This window comes from Drosophila innubila, assembly GCF_004354385.1.
Source record: "Drosophila innubila isolate TH190305 chromosome 2L unlocalized genomic scaffold, UK_Dinn_1.0 4_B_2L, whole genome shotgun sequence".
Taxonomy (NCBI): Eukaryota; Metazoa; Arthropoda; class Insecta; order Diptera; family Drosophilidae; genus Drosophila; species Drosophila innubila.
The window spans coordinates 26,227,132-26,248,697 of NW_022995372.1; the positions used below are offsets into that span (position 1 = coordinate 26,227,132).

Below are 21,566 nucleotides of genomic sequence, written 5' to 3' on the forward strand. Positions count from 1 at the left end.
TATTGCTAGTCGCCTTTTGCACCCTCCGTGCTGCTTTCGTCACAAGCGCGCGCTTCCGTCCGCAGTGATAACATCATTTTCATTTTAGAAGCAGCAATTAGCCCGAATCGGGTTGAATCATAGTAGTTTTACTCTTACAAGGTCTAATGAACTATAAAAAATAGCTTTTTCTACTATTTAGCACTATTATTTGTAGTACATAAATTCTTGGGACGAAACACAAGTACACGGCACGAACACAAATTAATTTATTATGTATGTTAATGCAGGTGTGCGAATATATACAGAACACAATTAACATTTAACATTTTAAAATATGAATAGATTTTAGTTAAATTAGCCATTACTCCCACTGTGCAAGAAAGACGAGGAGCAACCGCAGAACTAAACTTCACAGTCGCCATCGTTTGCTGTACATTTCATTACAATGCCATTGTATTCAAATCCTATTATGAAGCGTAAAGCACTGCAGTGGGATTGAGGGACCAACCCAGACTCATACCGGGACACGGACCTGGGCAGGGTTCAGGAATATTGCTGCAGGGTAGTGGGGAGGGGGAGTGGTATGGTAATGGTGCAGCTGGAGAAGTTCGTGTTTGCAGCACGTTTCCACTTTCGCACTTGGTAAACATAAGTTGCCCACGCACAGACACATAACGCAACAGAGGATGGGTATGAAGAAAAGTGTTTAGCGGATTGTAAGGGGTGTGTTATGCTGCAGCACTAGAAAGCAGCTCGTCTGTAACACTCCATAAAATAATTACCAACACCAACGCAGCAATAGCAATAGCAACGCCAGCAGCAGCAGAAGGACACTGCAAAGCTTGGTAGAAAAGGAAGTAATAGCCAAAAGCGATTCGCCCGATTCCTGGCCAACAGCCAGCGAGTTTAAGCCAAAAGTTTAAGATTTTAGAGTCATAGGTCCAGTTCCTTACGTCTTACTATATATTTAATATTACATATTTTGTCAAATTTTGTACATAAATAAATTAAATAAGACTAATAGTACACATATATAAATAAGTTACAATTTTTTTCTTATAAATGTAGAATGGATCGAGGATTGGCCTTACAGAAATGAAAACGCCAAAATCGAAATTTTGGATATATATAAACAAATTGTAAATTTTTATTGCCTGAGACGTGCCATAAATAATAAAAATATAGATCGACAGATAAGCACCAAAACCAAATTTATAACTATATAATTTATATTTAATACACATATAATACATTTAAAAATGATGAAATACCTAAGCATTAAAAAAACATCGGAGTGATCAAGTAATAACGAAAGTAATTTTATTTGTCTATAATTTATTTAATTGTCTATAACCATATTAGAATCGAATATAATAGGCTTAGATTTGACTTAAAACATGTTAACTTATTGTTGTTAATATGAACAAGGGGGCTCCGCCCACTGCTCGCTTCGCTCGCGGTAAGGTGCAGCTACAGTCGAGCACGCTCGACAGTAGGATACCCTGCGCCCATGAACTCTTTTATTATTGTTGGTTGTTGCCCATTTTCAGTGGGCTCAGGGTATAAAAATTACACTCGCGAAACTATGAACAATTTTCGGTTTTCTTAAAACACTGTGTTTATCACAGCAGACTACGTTATTAATGCCCCACTGAACTAATATATCACTCAATATTATGTTAAACGTATTTAAAATTAATTAGAAATTGATAAATTGGTAAATCGCAAGTCGTAATCGTAATCGCTTGCAATCGATGTAGAGTGTGTTAAGAGTAGCCACAAACTACAACTTTGCTCGGCCTCCATTCTCTCACTCTCTCCCTTTCACTACTAAGCAAATAATAGGTTATTTGCTTTGTGCTCTCACGCAACACATTCGAGCCTGCCAAAGGCTGCTGCAGTGTGCGCGAAATTTGAAATAAAAGACAGTGTCTAATTTTACGAGATTTTTAAAGCGGAAAATGTAAAGTTTTTTTTACAATGATAATAAGCAGATACTTATTATATATATGTGTGAGAAATCGGAAATATAAGTAATTAAAATAATTGTTTTGCAGCTTTCAGTGCTCGGCAAAGATGCAAAAGTAGTGCTGAAAAATGATCGCTTTTTCTCTCATGTAATTTCATACATAGCTATCAGCTTCTGCCCGACTATATTGAAAATTGTGACTTCATAAGGAATTTTGCCATGTAAAAATACATATTTATATATTAACACAATTATATTTTAATCGAATTGTATATTTGTATATACATAAATAATACATTAACATTTTCATTACATGATATCGATAATATTTTTGCTTATCGCTCGATTTTTATTTGGTACCCAAAAAAAATGGGTACTATTTCGTACTGTCCTTGTGCGCGCCTTGCATACATACGTATACATGCTGTCTCGCTCGCACGTTCGATTTGCCATGCAAATGTATATATTGAATTAAATGTAATTTCGAAATAACTTCTCTAATTATGGGTCACTCGCTTTGAAATTTTTAGGGTCGTTTAATACGCATACTCCTCAACTGACTGTTCAGTTAGGGAGTGCTATGTCATAAATTGCGCCTGTAAATCGTTTTGTGCAATTTGTGGGCGAAGGGGCGTGGCATCCAAAATTGGAAACAAACTTGACCTGCGTATGGTATTCACAAGCCTGTATTCGAAATTTGAAGTCTCTAGCACTTATAGTATCTGAGATCAACGCGTTCAAACAGACGGGCAGACAGGCGGACAGGGCTAGATCGACTCGGCTGTTGATGCTGATCAAGAATATATATACTTTATAGGGTCTGCCACGCATCCTTCTGCCTGTTACGCACATATTCTTTAAACATTTCATTGTGTTTTCATCATGTTATGTCACACTGTGCCAATGTAGAGATCGCTTTCTTTGCTACACACGCTGCCGCATACTGTAAAGGTAATCGCAACTTTACTTCATCTCTGACGCAAAATTCAGCGAAAGAGTTGTTGTAAGACTTAGTGCGGTTTAATTTTTTGGCCAAGCTAGACTTGTGAGAATTTATTTGATATTAAAAGTAAAAACAAGTGAATAATTAAAAGTGTACATTAAACATTAAACAAATTAAAGAAAATAAGAACATTAGTTGAGATCAGCGCCGGTCTCATCGAAAAAAAGAAAGTGTTAAATCGATAGTGCATATACATATGTACATACATGCTTTGATTTTTAAATAAAAATGTTAATGTTATAATTATTTTTGATTTTTATTATATAATTTAAGTTATTAATTGAAAATGATTTTTTTCAAAGAATATCAAATTTTAAATTTTTATTCAAAAAAATTATAGCAATAACGGTGTCTGATAAAAATCAAGAATAAGAATTAAAAATGATTTTAGTCATTTCTTATCGTAAATAAAACTTTTTTAGCTTAGATCGCTAACTACGACAAAAGATAAGAAATTTTGGTGACTTGCATATTATCTTAATATATTTCAATCATATTGATTTATTTGGTTAAAATTGCTATCGTAACTTTTATTTACGGTCCCTGAAAAGCTTTATATATATATATATATATATATATATATATATATATATATATATGTGTGTGTGTACACAAATATAATGGGAATACTTTGTGCCATTTTGTTTTAAAACAAATTTTATTATCTGCAAAATTAAGTTTTGATAACTATGAAACTTACAATTGTCGTTGAATCTTAAAATTTGAGTGTATGAATAAATTTTGCGGTGAGGGTAGAAAATATAAAATTAATAGAAGTTTTTTATTTTTTTATTATTTTGTATTTAGATTAATAATGGACTGGTTATCAATAATAATTCAATGAAGACGAGGAAAACTTGAGTAATCTTTTGAAAGTTTAATTTATATAATCTTTTGACGAACTTATTTGTAAGTTGCATTAGTTATTTCATACCCTAGCAAAAAAATTTATTCATGACCAGAACGGCGAGCTGAGTCGATACATCTATATTCTTATATCGTCTTTTCTTTACAAACTTGTCGCTCTTCCCAAAGCTATATTGTTGCAACTTGGTAGACGTCAATTTTATTTTTTTTTTTTGCGGCTACTCATGTAATTTCTGCTTAAACATGCAAGGGTATCAAGTCTTCGGTGTACTGAATAAAAACTATATAGTTATCTTTTATTGCATTTGTTATTTTTTTATTGTAGTTAATTATTTGTTTGTTTGTAGCTCATGCAATTACTTTTCGATCCCTAAAGTTTTAAACGACGAAGACATAAGAGATGCGATTGGAAATATAGGGCTCAGAGCCGAATTTAGAGAAATTATATGATTGGCGAATGAACAGGTGAATAATAAAAAATTTATTATTTTAACATTTTGATAAATAGAACCATAATTATTTTTGCATTTTTAAGTAACTTTTATTTCATGCCTATTTAAACATTTTTTTTTTGTTTAATAAAAAAAAATGTATAGGCCTAATGACGTGGATTACTATCCGTGAGCTCCAAATGCAGCTGGTAAGCTTTTTCCGTCTGAACTCGAAGATCAATGTCGATTCAAATTGGTAAGAAATAAATAATATAAATTTTGTATATATTAATTTTTTTTTTTTTAAAATGTTCTGAGTGTATCAATTTTGCACAGATTCCCACAAGGAAAGAGTATTCTAAGTTATTATGGAATCAAGGCTGACTAATGCTCACAGAGATCAGCTTATCTCATTAGTTGTCGAAGAATTAATTGCAAAGATTTGACTCTGAAGCCTTCTGATTATCCATCAATTATTGATCAAATTGTTGCAATTTTTCCGACAGAGTCTGATTCTAAGGTTTGTATTTGGTGTTATATTATACACTGTGTCAAAAAATGAACGATCTTAAACTTAATAACAATCGTTTCAGGAATACTATTACATTTCACGAACTGGGAGGAAAAATCCGGAGGTAAATTGTACTCCAAGTACTCGAACTCTCGAGTAAAGCGGTTGAAGTTGTCAAAACCATCTGAAACTTCCAACGAAACCTCAGATGCTGAAAATATTGACCCGCGGCTCGAGTTCGATGAATCGATAAGTCTCTTAAGACAGAGCTGAAAGGAGACATCTCTAATTGGAACGAGTGCCTAGATAAATGGGCAAAAACACACAGCTTATGTCGCAGTGGATCTGAATAATTTTGAGTCCTACGAGTTTTACAAGAATGGCCTAAGTACAAAGATAGTCGCGCGTGGATTTGGTAAGTTTTCATAACACATTAATATTTATTTAGCATTGCAATGTAATTAATTGATTTTTTACAATTTTTTTTTTTATTTTTTATTGTAGATTAAACTTGATTTTACTATTGTTTACCCGGGGAAAGAAGGAATGTTATTCATTAAATGGATGCTTAAATAGAATATTAGCAAATATTATTAAAGTAATATTCAAAATCAAGCTGCAAGAAGTTGCTATTTGATATTCACCTTGCAGAAACAATTGCAATAAACGAATATTTTACTTTCTTTGAGTAAGTTTAGTTATTTATGTATAATAATAGTGCGTCAGATTACATAACAGCGATTTTGTTGTCGGCAGTTCTGTCTTCAAATGCTTGGTTTTCAACGAGCTCTATTCTAGAACGAATGTCACTCTTCTCGATCTGCAGGAGTTTCGTGCTGCGCTTGGATACACTTGAGACTACAAGAAAAGATCAACAACTTATCAACAAAAAAAATACGGTAATCAGTGGTGCTTTAACCTTTTGCTATTGCTGAAGGCGTAAATGCGTTTGAATAAAAATCGTTTTATATATGTTTTGATAAAACATTGTATAAACTTGCATTTATAGAATGCATCGATATTTGTTTTAAGTTATTTAATACCTTAAATCTAGAGTATCCCAAAGCGGGAAACATGATTTGTTTGTTTATTCAAAAATATTTTTTGAAATTGTACGGAGTTTGATTTAAAATCTCCTAATTTAACAATTTTGTAAAAAAATTTGTAAAAATGTTTTCATGTTTTAAATGTTCGTCAAATTATTCTGAAGTAAATTTATTGATTTCTCTCTTAAGACATGATCATTTAATATAAAAGCCCTACAGTAAGCGCCCGTTAGTATGTAAGATAAATAACTGTAATCAATTATTTTCTACCTATTACATTTATAGAAAACATTTGAATAAGCCACATTTGATTGACCAAAATTGATCTTTTGATAATACTTTTGAACCCAAAGTTGCATAAAAAAGAAAAAGTAAAGCAACTGATTTAGAACGTTTATGTCAAAATATAATAGGGTTACAAGGAAAGAATATATTGAAAGCCTTAAGAAAACAATCCATGCTTCTTACGTCTGACTTCATGATAAAACTTTTATGCTTCAAAGTGAAGTTATAACAATTCAAAATATGATATCAGAGTTGCTCTCCCAATTTTAATATTCTAACAAGAAATAAAAAATTCCAGTAATTCGAAGTCAAAGAAGATTTAAAGGTTATTACTTTTGCAACAGCCCGTTTGATGAGAATGTGTTACATATTTATGTATGCTGATGCCATGCATGCAAGCAGTTGTTACATGTTAGCTGCTAAAATGCAGCCGCATGTCGCGTGATGCTTGCTTTTGCCGGCAGCTGAAGGGGATAAGAGCGCACGTGTGGCTCTGCACCAAAACACATACTACATGTAATTAATTATGTGCCGCTTGCCTGTTTCTCGCCACTTGCCAATGTCCTTTCATGGCTCCTGACCAAACTCACAGCGCAGACACAAACACACGCAACATGTGCCGTTAATTCTTAATTACGCGGGTGTGCACAACGCCTAAAGTGCGAGGGAGACAGCGCAGAATATCCATTCAGCCGCCCAGTGCAATGGAATGAGCAGGCAGCAGGTTGCTCTGAGAGAGAGGAGCTTCATGAGTTTCGTTTCAGCGCTAATTACATGACATCGTTGAGTCGAGTCAAGTAGTTAATTTGTGCATGGGACAACAGTAAGAAATTTAACTGCTTTTTTTATTTACATACTACATACACCTTTAAATAAACACGCCTCAACATGTGTACATATGCGCCTACATATCCATGCTTTACATACATTGTGCATGCATGTGCGTACTGCATGATATGTTTTATGTATGTTAGCATACAGTGGTTGCAAATGAAAATCATTTGATGAAAATGTAAAATTATGTAACATGTGTAGCATGTGCTCACTATTAAATGTATTCTTTAAAGCTACTCTCACTAAAAATTGAGGAACATTTGGATAATATATTTATCAGATTGAAAAGCAAATATATATATGGATGTTTCTTTAAATTCTTATTTCATTATTCGTGTCTATGGTTCTTAGAATAAGAACAACTATCTGAATAAATTAAAAACAAACATGTGAATTTTTATTTTGTTAAAACACTTTCTTGACTAACTGTATGTAATTATATTTTGTCAATCCATATTTGCATACATCTGACCACTGTGCGGCTGCTGTGCTCAGCTCTGTCGCAGTCTCAGTCTGAGCTTTATTGTATACTTGAGTATTAAAATAACAGCAAAAGAAATAAAACTTTGCAGGCAAAAGCAAACGACAAAGAAGACACATAAAAGCAAGAGATGGACAATTGAGAGGGGTGGTGGGTGGAGGGGCAGCAACAAACTGCACAGCAAGGCAAACGTTCAAGAAACTGCTGACTAACGAACGAATGCACGAAAGAGGCAACAAAACGGATGGGACGGACGCGCAATCGTCAGCTGGAAACGTTGAGGCTTCTGCCACATGAAGCGAAAAGAGCGAAAGAGAGCGGAATGGTTGGGGAGAAGGAACGCAACACATTACCTAATGGCTGGTTGTCTGTTTTAAAGAGGGAGGGAGGAGGGTGCTGTTTAAACGAACGGCTGATTTTCCAGCTGTTGTTGCCAGGTGATTTCGTGTTTCCCTCGCACCGCGCCCTGGAAGCCTCATTGAGTGTGTTGGCGAGTCTGCGCAGTGCTCAGAGGCAATGAGTGCAAATTGAGCTTGCGCAAGCTCTTATTGCCAAAGAGAGAGACACCGAGAGGGAGAGTGACAGAGTGAGTGTCATTTGCCGGTGGCAGCGCAGACATCAGCTGTTTTTATTCTTTTCTCTCTGTGGTTTTGTGGTTTCATTTCATCTGCCGGTCGATGTTTGACGGTGACTAAAACTTGTCCTCTTCTTTGCTCTTCTTTATACAATTGCAGACTGGACGAGTCCGCTGACTGCACCAGCAACGGTTACGGCAGCGGCAATGGCAACGGGCGTCGCAGTAACTGTGCCGCCAGCTGCAGAGGTGAACGTGGCTGATGTGGATATTGTGGATGTTGTGGATGTTATGGATGTGGATGTTGTGGATGGACATCCAGCTTCGGTGCTGCACATGCGTCAGCAACAACATCAGGCGCTCAATCAGTTGCAGTTTCAGACGCGGCCTCGCCTCCTCCGCGTCATCCTCTTCGTCGGCGGTTTTAAGCCCCCGCCTCCAATGGCCGTCAGCTTTGATGTGCTCAACGGCGGCAGCGCTGCCGCTGCGGCTGCCTATATGTCCAACGTACTGCAGGCAGCGCCGCCGCCGCCCACTGCCCGCCTCACCGATGCAGTCGACAGCGGCGTCGCGCTTCGGCGCCATTGACATCTAGACGATGTGAATCCGAGCGCTGTGCAGGAGCTTTCGCAACGACTTGAGACGAAGCTGCGCGACGCGAAGAGTCGACATCTCGCCTGCACCGAGGTGACGCTGCCCAACGATCTCACGCAGCGCATTGCCGCCGAAATCATACGCATGTCTGAGCGAGAGCCGTGCGGAGAGCGAGCTTGCACTATTTTCATTGAGTTCGAGAGTGAGCCGAACAACGTGAGGTGAGTACAGGACACCGATCTCACTCTTAGAAGCTTTTGTTGACTGTGCTCTCTTTGCAGGCGCATTGCCTCGTTTAAGGTTGATCCGGACACAGTCTCCATATTCGAGCTTTATCTCACGCTGAAGCAGGACAAGAGCGGCTGGACCTCCCTACTGCCACAGTTTCTCAAGTGAGTGACAGAGACAACATGACATGCACAAAGAGAGCATCAACTAATTTCATTTTGATACTCTCTCTTTAACACAGAAATCTAACACGCAGCAATACGATTTTGATCAGTCCCGATTTTACATTGACCAAGAACAAGCTTTACTCTTCCGAGAGACAGAGAGAGAGAGTGAGCACATGAGGCATGCAGATGGAAGGCGTGGACGTGGGGCGTGGTGAAAGCTGCTTACACTCATTACACAACTCCGAATAAGTAAATGATAACAAGATCTGAAAAAGATGATGAAGAAGAAGAAGAACAGAGCAGTTGTAAAATTTGGTGAGCTTCCGTCGGCGTCTGCTGCGAATTCATAACATAAAACAACAACAAAACAAACCCATAAAGAGGCAAACTTTGGACCACAATTCAACTACTCCAGCAAAAAACAAAAGCAACAACAACAATTATGTATTTTGAGACCTAAAGAAAAAAAAAGGAAAACAAAAACAAACAAAAACAAATCAACTGCAGTTGCAGGCAACTAAAAACTCTTATTGGACTGACTTTTGGCTTATAAAAAGGAACTTTTGAAAAACAAAACAAAAACGAAAACGAAAAACAAATATTGAAAATATTATAAACAAAATTTCACTCAGTGAACGGTTGCCGGTTATCCGTTTTTTTAAACACACAAAAGCAAAGAGAATAAGGAGAAAGAAAAGAAAACCAGCAAAAGTAAGAGAAAAACAAAAGAGTATTAATCGAATAAGCTATGTATGAGTATGTGTGTGTATATCGGATGAGATACATATGCAGATACAGATACGGATTCTATATAATGTGGTAGTTGATATATGCATATGTATTTGTATATGTATGTGTATATAAGTATATATATATATATGCATATACATATATATTTATGTGTATATATGTATGTATGTTTTTCTTCACGATCTTATTAGGCTATAAAAGCTCTTATATATATATATATATATATATATATATAGTATACATACACATATATAAAGAATCAAACAATAAACAAAGAGAGAACAGAGAGAAGTTAAAGAAGAAGTTGCAAAGGAAATATAAAAATAAATAAAAACAAAGTTGATGTGATATTATATAATAATTATGAATATTTAAAAAAAAACAACACACCCACACACTTAAAATATTGATTGATTTCGTATTATCCATGTCTCAAAAAAAAAAAGAAACTAAATAAGAAGCAAATAACAAAAGTAAAATTTATAACTAAGTTCTGTTCCCATATAATTTTCTATATTATTATTATAATTAATGTATTCTCTTTATTTGCCTCCTCCTCCTCCCATTTCTTTCATGTGAGTTCCAAACTCTGCTTCTATATAGATATATACAATATATATATATATGAAATATTTATAATAATTGATGTGTTTCTAGCTTAAGATTTTAATATTAAAAAAAAAAAAAACAACAGAGAATTCAATGTGTGTAGCTGTGTATTTAACTGTAGTTTATTAAACAAAAGAAACTTAACAATTGGCATGCATTAATCAATAATGATATATATATAATGTTCAACACAGTAAGCAGCTAATTGTATTTTTTGAGTAAAAAGAAAAAAGAATTGGGCAACTGTTTGGAAAAATCTATAAAGTCATCTGTGTTAATAAATTTTAAAATAATTTATAGCGTAGATTAACTAAAACAAAAAAACAAATTTAAAAGTAAACAAATTATTGAAGAAAACCCATTGTACAATTTTGATAGCGCTGCTAAACATTTCAAAACAAGGATATAAAACAAAATAAAAACGAAAGCTACAAGTATTTCACACACATTTAAGCTAGAATATAATTAATAATTTAAACACACACACACAGACACAATCAATCCCCTACAAAAGATCTCGAGAAAATAAATGAAAGAAGCTTGGCCAGCACGAAGTTGAAATACCCTGTTCAAGCTCATGAAATGTATCTATTATTAACAAATAATACCATATAAAATTTGGAAATATTTTCAAGATCTGCCAGGGTATAAAACACTCATATAATAATAATAGACACAACAAATTGAATTTTTGTTGCGTTTTCCATAGAACACACTCAAAAAAAAAAACAGATGTAAATAGAGCAGCAAAAGAACAACAAAAACAACAACAACTAAGCGTATTTAATAAAACAAAAAAAAAAACAAAAATGATGTGAACATAAAAACAAGTGAAAAATAGAACCATGAATGTGATCTATTTAATAATAAACAAAACATACAACATAGAAAAACAAAACGAAAAAGAAAAACAATTGAAAAATTTGAGTTTTTCTTCTTCATTTTATTTTAAATCTTAAATAAATGTAATACTTTTAATTTGTAGAACTTAAATATAATTTGCCAAACAAACATTCATTTATTTCTTGTACGCCACGCTTAAAAAAAAAATACACAAAATACCAAAAAAATATTAATGTTTGAAAAGAAAAGAATTTTAAAATTGTAGAACCGCAATGCTTTCAATGTTAAAAGTTTTTCAATTTAAATTCTTCTTTCGTCTTATCAAAAAAAAAATATATATATATATATATATGAAGCTTCTTTGTTTTTTAGTATATTTGAAAAGGTCCAGCGAGTTGAAAAGGACGCGATTTTTTGTTGTTTTTCCAATGGATGGGTGTAAAATGAATCTTAGACACGTCCAGTGCCTCAAAGTATTTGTAAACAATAATGATATAAACAAACATAAACAATATATGAAGAAAACTACGAATAATTAGTTATTTATGATGTATGTGCATGTGTAAGTGTATGGTTAAATTGTAGAATTTTTACATAATCCCTAGTGAGTATGAATGCGTGCATTTGTGTGTGTGTTGAAAGGGAACCAATTAAAGCGAAGAAACTTTAAAAATTAATCAATCAATTAGAAGAACGCCTAAGAAAACTACAAAAAAAATTAAATACTAGTAAATTCTATTTAAAGAAACAATAAACAAACAATAATAATAATAATAATATATGTATGTACTATCAGAAATATATAAAGCAGAGCAACTATCCCTCATTAACCCCCCTTGCCCACCTCTGCCTCTCACACACGCATTCCACACACACACAGACACAACCATTTTTGATATTGATAAAAGAAGAGAAATTAAAAAATATGATAAACAATTATTTAAGCGATTATCCCACCATGTGATTTATATGAAATCTATAATTTCAATTATGTAGAACAAAGAGAATTGTATTTGTTTTTCTGTTTTGGGAACAGCATCAAAATTACTAATATTACAAAACTAAAGCTGCATATTAATTAATGTTTATGTTGTTACTAGCGATCGAACACCCTATCTACAAACAAAAACAATACAAAGAACAAATTCTTTAAAATGTCTTAAAATTAAAAACAAAATAAAATTCCGTTCAAAATTACAAGTTTCGTTGCAATTTCAAATAAAATAATTAAGTTTTTTTGTTTGAAATTGTTGTGAAATTGAACTGAGAACAGTTGATATAGTAGATATGGGAATACTCTATGTTGTAAATCACGTAGTTACACTAAGTTAAAGAATAACAATTTCCATAAACTATATAAAAATATGAAAAGAAGAAGAACACAAGAACAAGAATACAAAGCAAATGCAAACAAACAATATGATATATATATACATATATATATATATAATTTATATATATGTATGTAAAAACAACAAATTTAAACTTTAGTAGCGCTTAACAAATTCTAGCAATTTAACAAATTTTAATTAATCAAAATATGAAATATATATATTAAAAAGAAAAGAAAACATAAAACAAAACAAATGCAACAAACTGCAATTTCATTTTTCTCTGTGTAAAGTTGAGTAAACAAAAAAAATAAATTTTTAAATGTGCAATGTCGTTTTTTTTAAGCTTTGTGGGTTTGTGTCTTGGGAAAAGCTTTAAGCGAGCGCACACATCAGCAAATGAGCTTTACTGTGTCAGCCAATAGCAGCTTAGCTTGAGCACTCGCTCTCTCTCTGTGCCTAGCGATCCTAGCTGAGCTGGCATTAAGCCAATCAGCTGTCGGCAAGCAGCACTCGGCTTCAAGTTCGGCTTTGGAGTTGCAACGACTGCTTAAGCTGTGTTATTCGTTCAACGTTGCTTGGCGCAAACGGTCGTGTTAACGGATTGCGCTCTCGCCACTTTGATATTTTAACGCGTTCGCTTTTGTGTGTTAATTTGTGGCATTTTCTAACACTGCGTTTTAAAATAATGCTCGTTCTATGATTGGTAGGTAAAATCAGGCTGTCTAGCTCTGCCTCTGCCCATTGTGTGTGCATATGTGTTTTGTGTGTGTGATATGTTTATCAGATAATGCAAACTGCCTGCCCTTCAAATTGTCAACGTTATCTGTAAATATCTAGGCTTTTGTTACCAACTCCTTGCGGTTTCATGTTGCCGCATCTTGCAATGGAATTTCCAATTGCTAAGCCTAATGAGTGTATGTGTTTGTGTATGTGTGTGTGTGACAGTTAAAGTAATTCATATGAATACCAATAAATGACTTAAAATACTCGCTTGCAGATCCTCTATCTACTTCAACTACTAAACTGGTAACTGGGTGCGCCTTGGCCAAGTTAGCAGGTAAATTAGCTAATCATTGCCTGGCAATCAGTTAGTCTGGAACGAGGACGAAACTTAACGTAGATCCAATTAGTCAACTCGATATAATTGACAATGTCGCCCACTAGATAAACTCTTCTTCCTTCCTCTTCATCTTCCTTTTCGTCTGCACATAAAAAAATCAGGGGTTCGGAATTAAAAACGGTGAAGATGATATATTGAATATATAGTTTGAAAAGTGGATAGCTAATAAATATTTATATAACATACAGAAAAAATGGACAGTTATGGAAAAAAGTGAATTTTGATGCAGAATCAAAATTAGAGCCAAATAATGATAAAATTTTCATTCCGGAAGGAAATCGGCTTACATTTGACAAAGTTATGACAGTTTACAGTTTTAAAAATACGTCAAGGGGAAAGTATTAAAAGAATGGACATGGATGGATACAAATTTTATTTTTCAATTTCAGCTGTCGATTTTTATGAAAATCAATTAAATTAACTCGTTTAATTATAAAAAATCAAACGCTTTAAGTTGTTCAAAATAACTTCCGAGTTATTGTCCTTTTCAATTATTTAAAATTGCAGTCCAATATAGAAATTGTGGTTGCTCTATAGTTAAAAATGCTATTCATAATATTTATGCAATCTGGAATTTTATTTGAATCATATGCAAAACAATTCTCAAGAATCTGAATCTGAAAGCAGAAAACGAACGTATGAAATGCACTTTGGTGGCCCATTCAATTGCTAGATGCAGTGCAGCGATACGTGTGGTTTCTTTTCTACCTCTTCTTCTGTTTCTTTCCCCACCTTCTTTTATGCTACCTGCAATTCATGCAACTGAGAGCTGAGAATTTGTTGCATTTCAGCAGTGTTTAGATTTTACCTAAAAAAAAAATCAACATTTATACTTCGTTTTTATGATTCCTTCATCGATTTAAAAATTCACTGTATTTTTAACTCTCCATGAATAACTAAACTGTGTCAAATGTGAAGAAATTAAAAGAATTAGTTTCTTTTAACTAAATTTGGCTCATAAATTTGAAACGGTGGAGACGGATTACTATAACAGAAGAATTTTGGAGTAAGAATTATTAAAATGAAATATATTATTTTAGTAATACACCCTTTCGCATCTAAGACTTTTAGTACAAGGTGCTGTATAAAACGATCAAATAAGCTATCCATCGTTTCAACTATCTATGCGAACTCAGTTAATATTGCACCAAATTTGATGACATTTGAAAGAGTTGCTGTATCGGAATCATCATGGCATAGTACATATTTATATAAGCTGCAGTTACAGCCTGGCAAAGTAACCAAAAGTCAGGGAAATGAAGTGAATACCTAGAAATGGGTCTGTTAACCTTTTGGTTTCTGGGTTCTTCTTTTTCTCTTTATGTAATTTTTTATGTTGACTGGCGCCTGTGAGGCGTTAAACATTGCCCCGAGAACGGTTGATGAATCATGAATTGGGTTTTTTTTTAACTTTTGGTCAAAAGTTATTGTCAATTTTCAATTGTCAATTGCATTCCCAACGTATCAATTTGCAATTAAAATTCTGCACTTTTCTTTGTCTTCAGCTGAGACTCTGCCAGCACGTGCCCTGTAACTGTAGACTGAAGACTGTAGACTGTCTGCAGTGCAACAAGTATAAGGGGGGAGGGAGCATTGTCGGGGGCATGGAGTCCAGCAACAACAACAACAACCATGAGCCAATAAGTATGGATGCCAGCCCTAAAAGCGATGGGGGAGAATCTTCAGCTCAACCTACACAAATCACCTCCATCGATGGATTCTTCAATCGCAAACGTGGAAGACCGCTTAAAGAATCGCTTTGTAGAAGTCTACAAAAGCGTAAGTATAATGCCTATAAATCTACAAAAGTTTTTAAAAGAAGGAACTTTGTATAACACTAAACTTATTAATCCTTTTCATAATCTCCAATATAAAAGTCCGATTTTACTTTTAGTAATTTTGAAATCTCACATTTAGTCGCTATGTAAAATTTCTGATCTGTATCATTTTTGAAATCTTTAAATCTTTTTTTCTTGATTAAAATGCATTTTAGATTGATTTTTTGTGCTGTAATCATACAAACAGGGTATCTGTTGTTCGAGCACTCTATTTTTTCCAGTTTCTGAGTTAAGAGGAGCAATTCTCTAGCTAATGAATGAGTTAAAAATAGCTCTTTGTAACCGTTTCTAGGTCTACAGTTGACTTAATTTTCTCCCCTTCCTGTTGCCCCTTTCTTAAGCAACGCCCGACTTTAGTTTATTTCCAAAAAGGAGAAAGGAAAATGAAATAAACACAGAATACCGCAAATGGCAATGGACAAAATATTTATTCAAATTATTCGATTCACACACACATACACACATACGTACGCACATTCAATAATGTGTACTTGGCCAACACCTGTCTCCCCCGCCTCTACCACCCCTGCCACCGCTCTCTTTTGCCCAAGAGGCTGACGCGTGGGCTGGATAATCGTAAACATACACATGCACACGCACACATGTACAAATCACTAACACACACACACACAAACACTGCCGACAAGCTGAGCTCAAAAATGTAGAAATTATGAAAATGACAGTTAAAAGCACAAAACGTACAACACACCATGAGAGAGAGAGAAAGAAGAGTGAGGTGAGTTGAGTTAGGTGAGTGAGATGGTGGAAAGAGGTGAGAGGGGGACAGTTATCACCATTCGACGCGGCACAAGTGAAATAAAATGCGGAAACACTCGTTGTCAATATTAATATGACGAATATGGCAAAACCAAATCCGAAAACTCAATTCAACACACGCCACATAAAATGCCACATTAGGTCCCCATCGACGCGTCAGTACCCTTTTCACCTCAATTGCCTATCTCTCTCTCTCTCCACCACTCCCACTCAACTCAACACCCGCTCAGAAAGTCCCTCAATGCGACGCTGCACGCAAATAGGCGCAAATTCCTAATTACAAAGAGAATGCGTATGCATGTGTGCGTCTGTGAGTATGTGTGCTTTAATATGCAATGGCCTTAGTTAAGGCGCGCCATGAGCTAGACAAATCAAAGAGCGCGCAAGAGAGAGAGCACGTGAGAGCAGAAAGAAAACGAAGTGCATAGAGCGAAGAAGTGCATGAAATTTGTCGTTTAGTATTTATTAAAGAAAATATTAAAGACATGTTTATTGAGAAAATTTGTTAAATATGCCGGCAGAAAATGATTCGCAAGGGTATGCTGAACTAGTAATTACCCTGCAGGAATAACGAAGAAAGTTCTAAATAACAACAAAACTTTATTAATAAGAAACTTTGGTTTTTTTTAATGAATCATATTGAATTTATCTGGATATATTAAGAGCATATTAAATTTTGGAATATTAATAGAACTAACGAATAATTAAATAAAATATGAAACATTCACACATAAATTGATTGCATTGGCTTAGTTTCGTGGCGACCCTCTGTGACCGCCCTCGATCATCGAATATGACGATTAAAAAGGAACGACACAACTACAATAACTGCTATATATTGTCTTTAATCATATAAGGTGTGTGTACTTATATGAATAACTGTGTGTGTGTGCAACAACTTATCAGGTAAATCCAAACACGTTTCATTGTCTTTTCAATCTTTTGGAGTAATTATTATTATGGACGCCGGCCAAGTTAACACTTCGACCTTTTTATACCCTGTTTATGCCTAAATTTAGATAAATGGGTACTGCGAAGTACATGCAAAAACTATTTTAATATTTTCAAAATCGTTTTAGATTGAAGACAAACTTATAGTGAGCTTTTGGCAGCTTTGTTGAGCTTTCGTAGTGCTTTTTTTGGTTAGAGTATCCATAAGTTGGCATTCCAAATACCGTATCCGAAGTATTTTTGTGGTTTCTCTTTTTGTTGTATTTGGTTTTATTTAGCTTATTCTCTTTTTGTTTTTGCTTCTTTTTTTTATTATTTTTATTATTATTGATTTTGATGCGTGAACAAAATTTAAATAGTGACATTTTGGGCCAACAATAAACATTAACAGTAATTTCGAAATAATAAACTGGTTGCGACTGTTTGTCATATCATTCCGAAACTATGACAAGCATCGACAACAGCAACAACAACATCAGCAACAGCAACAATGTCAAGTACAATAATGCCAAAGAAATTCAATGAAACGGCACCCACAACTTTTTAGGGCCAGAGGGACAATTGGTTCCACATAATCCCTACGAAAGGCCAAGTGAGAGAGTAATTTGAATAATTTTGTAATTATTCAGATATCGTCATGAAATTTTGAGAATAGTTAATTAATTGATTGCAGTATGTGTATAGCAATTTTCAGCTTTAAATCTTTAATAGTTTACTCATAATTTGAATACACTAATATGTAGAACTATAATAAGTTTGTTTTTTTATTTGCAGGCTCAACAATCGCCTCAAGCCATATTCACTAGCTTTAAGCTGGAGAAAATGATCAGACCAATGTTTCCGGTTTGGTAGCACCCCTGAAGACGTGGAGAATCCTCTCTTCTCTGAGACAAAACCGACTGATCGCAGCTGATCTCACACCTAGTCGGACCAGGAAAAGAGGTCGCGTTTGGACCGTGCAGTCCCACAATGACTTGACCATAACACCGAGCAATGAGAGAACGAGAAGCACAACCAAATGGAATCAAATGAAAGCCGATCGCCAGATCAGGTGAGTTTAACTTCTATAGAAAATGTAATGATTAATTTATCTAATAAATAGCTGAATTTTTCTTCACGAAAAGCTACATATAGTCAGGTCTATAGCCGGAAGAGATTGGCGAAGTTAGGAAAATTTTTAGAAGATCTAAAGATCTTTAAAATAAAGATGATCTTTAGAATAAAAGTTCACACTGAAAAACAAACATCAGCTAATGAAATCGACAGACATTTTTGGAAAAGTTAGGAAACATCTTAAGATTTGAACTGAATCCTAGATATTATAAGATATTTGGACTTTAATAAAGTCAGCGGAAGTTAATGATTATATTAGAGTAATATACAAAATTATTTCATTTTAAGAGACTTCTTTATTTTTTATATATATTATTCATCTTAATATAGCATAAGATATGTGTTAGTAAAATATTTAAGATCAGTATAAATATTAAAATACAACTGAAATTAAGTAACTTATCTTTCGCACTCTGTTTATTCGGTTTCAGGTAATGTTCAGCGCTCCTATCGTGGAGTCTTCTGCAACCAGCAACTGTTTGGAGAAAGTTTCAGGTACGTAGAGCTAATAAAACTATTTCAAAATGATCTTAACTTATGATCTATACCTTATTAAATTACAGCGTGCAGGAACATTTTATCCGGAGAATGAAGGCAGTGTCCGCAGCAGAGACAGCAGACAGCACAAGGATTAGGTATAGTCCTCCGTTGAGTAAGGACTGCAACATGGAGCAACGGAGGATCTGAGCATGCGTGGCAGCCAAGTGGACTCAAGCGGGGGCGTGGCGAATCAGAGGCGGACTAAAACTGTTGCAGTTTAAACATTGATTGATTTGTATCAACGCCAATGGCTGCTGCCCAGTTTTCTGGCTAGTCAACCTGCCACATTGGACATGCGTCTGCTGCTGGAGAATGCGGCACGCAGAAAATGCTGCTACTCAATGCGGCAGCAGGAGCTGTCGCAGCTGCCGCAGCGGCAGCAACAGCAACGACCACAACGGAGGAGACACCTGCAATTGAGGCTGCCACTGCAACTTCGATTCTATACCTATTCCGACTGTGACTGTGACTGCGACTGCGACTACGATTGCTGGGCGTGGCAAGCGGGCAAGGATCAGGATATTCCCACGGGTTATCTCAAGTTTCGCTTCAATGAGGACTGCGGCTTTGAGCGCTGTGGCTATCGGAATCATCAGTCGCACTTCCACTGCAATCGACGCGACTGTCATTACAGCTTCTGCGACAAGACGCGATTCGTGCAACACGGCGCGGCACGAACGCATGGACACCTTAATGGGCGATGACTTTCGACAATATCGAGCTAATATGCGCTGCGGTGTTATCGACTGCTGCTATGCCACGCCCACCACACTGGCAGTCAACTGCCGCCCAGGTAGGTGGGCACAAACCGAAAATCTCTGTCATTTCTCTAAGCTCTTCTTAATCTATAGATGAGATCCGGACATTGGGCGCTGCTCCAAAGAAATCCTCGCATTTCCATTGCCGCAAATGCGATTACGTGTGTACCGATTCCAACAAGGTCGTGGCCCATCGTCGCCCCACATGCGGCTGGACTATGCGCTCGGCGGGATTCCGTAAAGTAGCCAGCAACGAGTCCTGCGATTCGCCGTCCTGCTCTTACGCGTTGCACACGCACTATCACTGCACCACCTGCGACTGCAGCGTTCTCTCTCGTGCTCAGCTGGTTCGCACAGGCACAGATCAGTCAGTCAGTCACCAGCAGCTGGCAGAGTCTACCTGATGCCCACTCGAACAGGAATTGCAGCCATATCCTTAATCTTACGTGTAGTTCATTTAAAGCTGAAAGCAATAAAGCCATAAACAAATGCACTGTGATCTTCAATTTTATTTAGTCATCATTTAAATTAAGACATATTAATTATGTAAATAGAATTTTCACAGAATTTTAATGTTCGAAAAACGTAAAACACCTTCCAAAAACCATAATTTTTCTACTTCAAAAGCTTAAAACAAATCTGGGATTCCGGCCTAAAATTAATCCAATGCGGTGTCAAAAGTACGGTAATTCAGGCTTCTCATAAACTCAGTTTAAAATTCTTAAATGAAGCCCGATTTTTCTCAACAATATTTTCATTTTTGTGGTTCTGTAAAGTTACTTAAAATTGATTTTTAGAATAATTTTATTTGAAACTATCCATTTCCTATATAGAAGATTAACTCTAAATCTTTTGACATCAGTTGATATTATCAGAACTGCAACGCGACATTCGAAAAAACAGCTTTAAAACTCTTTCAATTTTCGATTTAAATGATTTCTTAACATAGAAATATTTTGATAGTAGTTTTTCCTCTGCACCTTGAGCCATACATATTTCTTCCCCGAATAAATATTATTTTATAAATTTTGTTTGCAGAATCATTACAGATTTGGACGTATCAACATTTTCTCTTGTTTAACGAGCATTTGATCATCCCAATATATCTGAATGACGTTTTTTCCATAGTTGTTAACGTATTCGGCATTCAAATTACTGCAAATATATTCAAGATTAATATGTAAATATGTCGAATGCACTAATTATACTCACATAGTCATACAATTCTTATACCACCAGCCACCCTTATAAATCTTCGCACAATTCCCAGGCATGATATCGTTATCCTGATCATAAGTAGTGAACTCTGATTTTCATGAAACATCAGAGCATTGCTGGTGCCATTTTCAAAAGACACCCAAGTTTATCAACCTGTATCCATTATATTCATCAGTAATCTCAGTTATCATACTGAGCCCAAGTTTTGGTCCCATTTAAGGACAAGTAGATGTAGAGCTCGTGGGGCTCCTTTTTGTGCCAATGGATCTTTTTCAGACCTAGGAAGAAATCACTATCAGCGGCCAAAACCTTCACTGTAACTGTCCCAATTCTGACCAAAATCCAGGCTTCCATTAATCCTTTGTTGGATGACTGTCCATCCATTGTCACATAACACATCAAAGATTCGATATCCGAAACTTTGATCGTTTTAACACATTGCGTATCTTTATGGGGACTGCAACTTAATTTAAAGCTTTCTCACATTTCTGTAGTTATTAATGTCATACATTTCTTGTTTTTTCTTTCATAGATCTAATTGAGTTTAGTACTTTATATAAAATCATTGTTCAAGCTCTCAATGAGTTTAGCAAAGTTCTCAGCTTGTTGTTTACGTTCAGCTTTATACTGATCAACTGCATTTTTAGCTGCATCTCAAAAGTTCAAAGCTTTACTTGTTTCGCCGTTTCTGCATCACGCTTTAAGGATATATCCAATAAAGTAAAGATAAGATAATTAATTTA

The 21,566-nt window shown here is 35.1% G+C and overlaps 2 protein-coding genes and 1 pseudogene across 2 annotated transcripts; 2 read left to right on the forward strand and 1 right to left on the reverse strand.

Annotated features, from left to right (window-relative positions):
- The first annotated feature begins 8,125 nt into the window (after nt 1-8,125).
- On the forward strand, nt 8,126-9,240 carry LOC117780719 (protein charybde-like). The gene is given in 5 exon segments (XM_034617352.1): nt 8,126-8,501; nt 8,503-8,570; nt 8,573-8,798; nt 8,859-8,969; nt 9,047-9,240. Coding segments are annotated over 5 exon segments (819 nt in total). The 5' UTR covers nt 8,126-8,190; the 3' UTR covers nt 9,150-9,240.
- A 3,848-nt stretch (nt 9,241-13,088) lies between these two features.
- Nucleotides 13,089-20,009, forward strand: LOC117781277 (annotated as a pseudogene).
- A 565-nt stretch (nt 20,010-20,574) lies between these two features.
- On the reverse strand, nt 20,575-20,886 carry LOC117781905 (techylectin-like protein). Its single transcript, XM_034618790.1, has 2 exons — nt 20,818-20,886; nt 20,575-20,760 (listed from the first exon to the last, which is right to left on the reverse strand). The coding sequence occupies exons 1-2, from the start codon at nt 20,877-20,879 to the stop codon at nt 20,649-20,651; spliced, it is 174 nt and encodes a 57-aa protein (XP_034474681.1). The 5' UTR covers nt 20,880-20,886; the 3' UTR covers nt 20,575-20,648.
- Between the last annotated feature and the right edge of the window lie 680 nt (nt 20,887-21,566).

Coding starts and splice junctions, on each gene's coding strand:
- LOC117781905 (XM_034618790.1), bottom strand. CDS start 20,879: ATGCCTGGGAATTGTGCGAAGATTTATAAGGGTGGCTGGTGGTATAAG. Junction 20,761..20,817: donor TATAAGAATTGTATGACTAT/GTGAGTATAATT, acceptor ATATATTTGCAG/TAATTTGAATGCCGAATACG.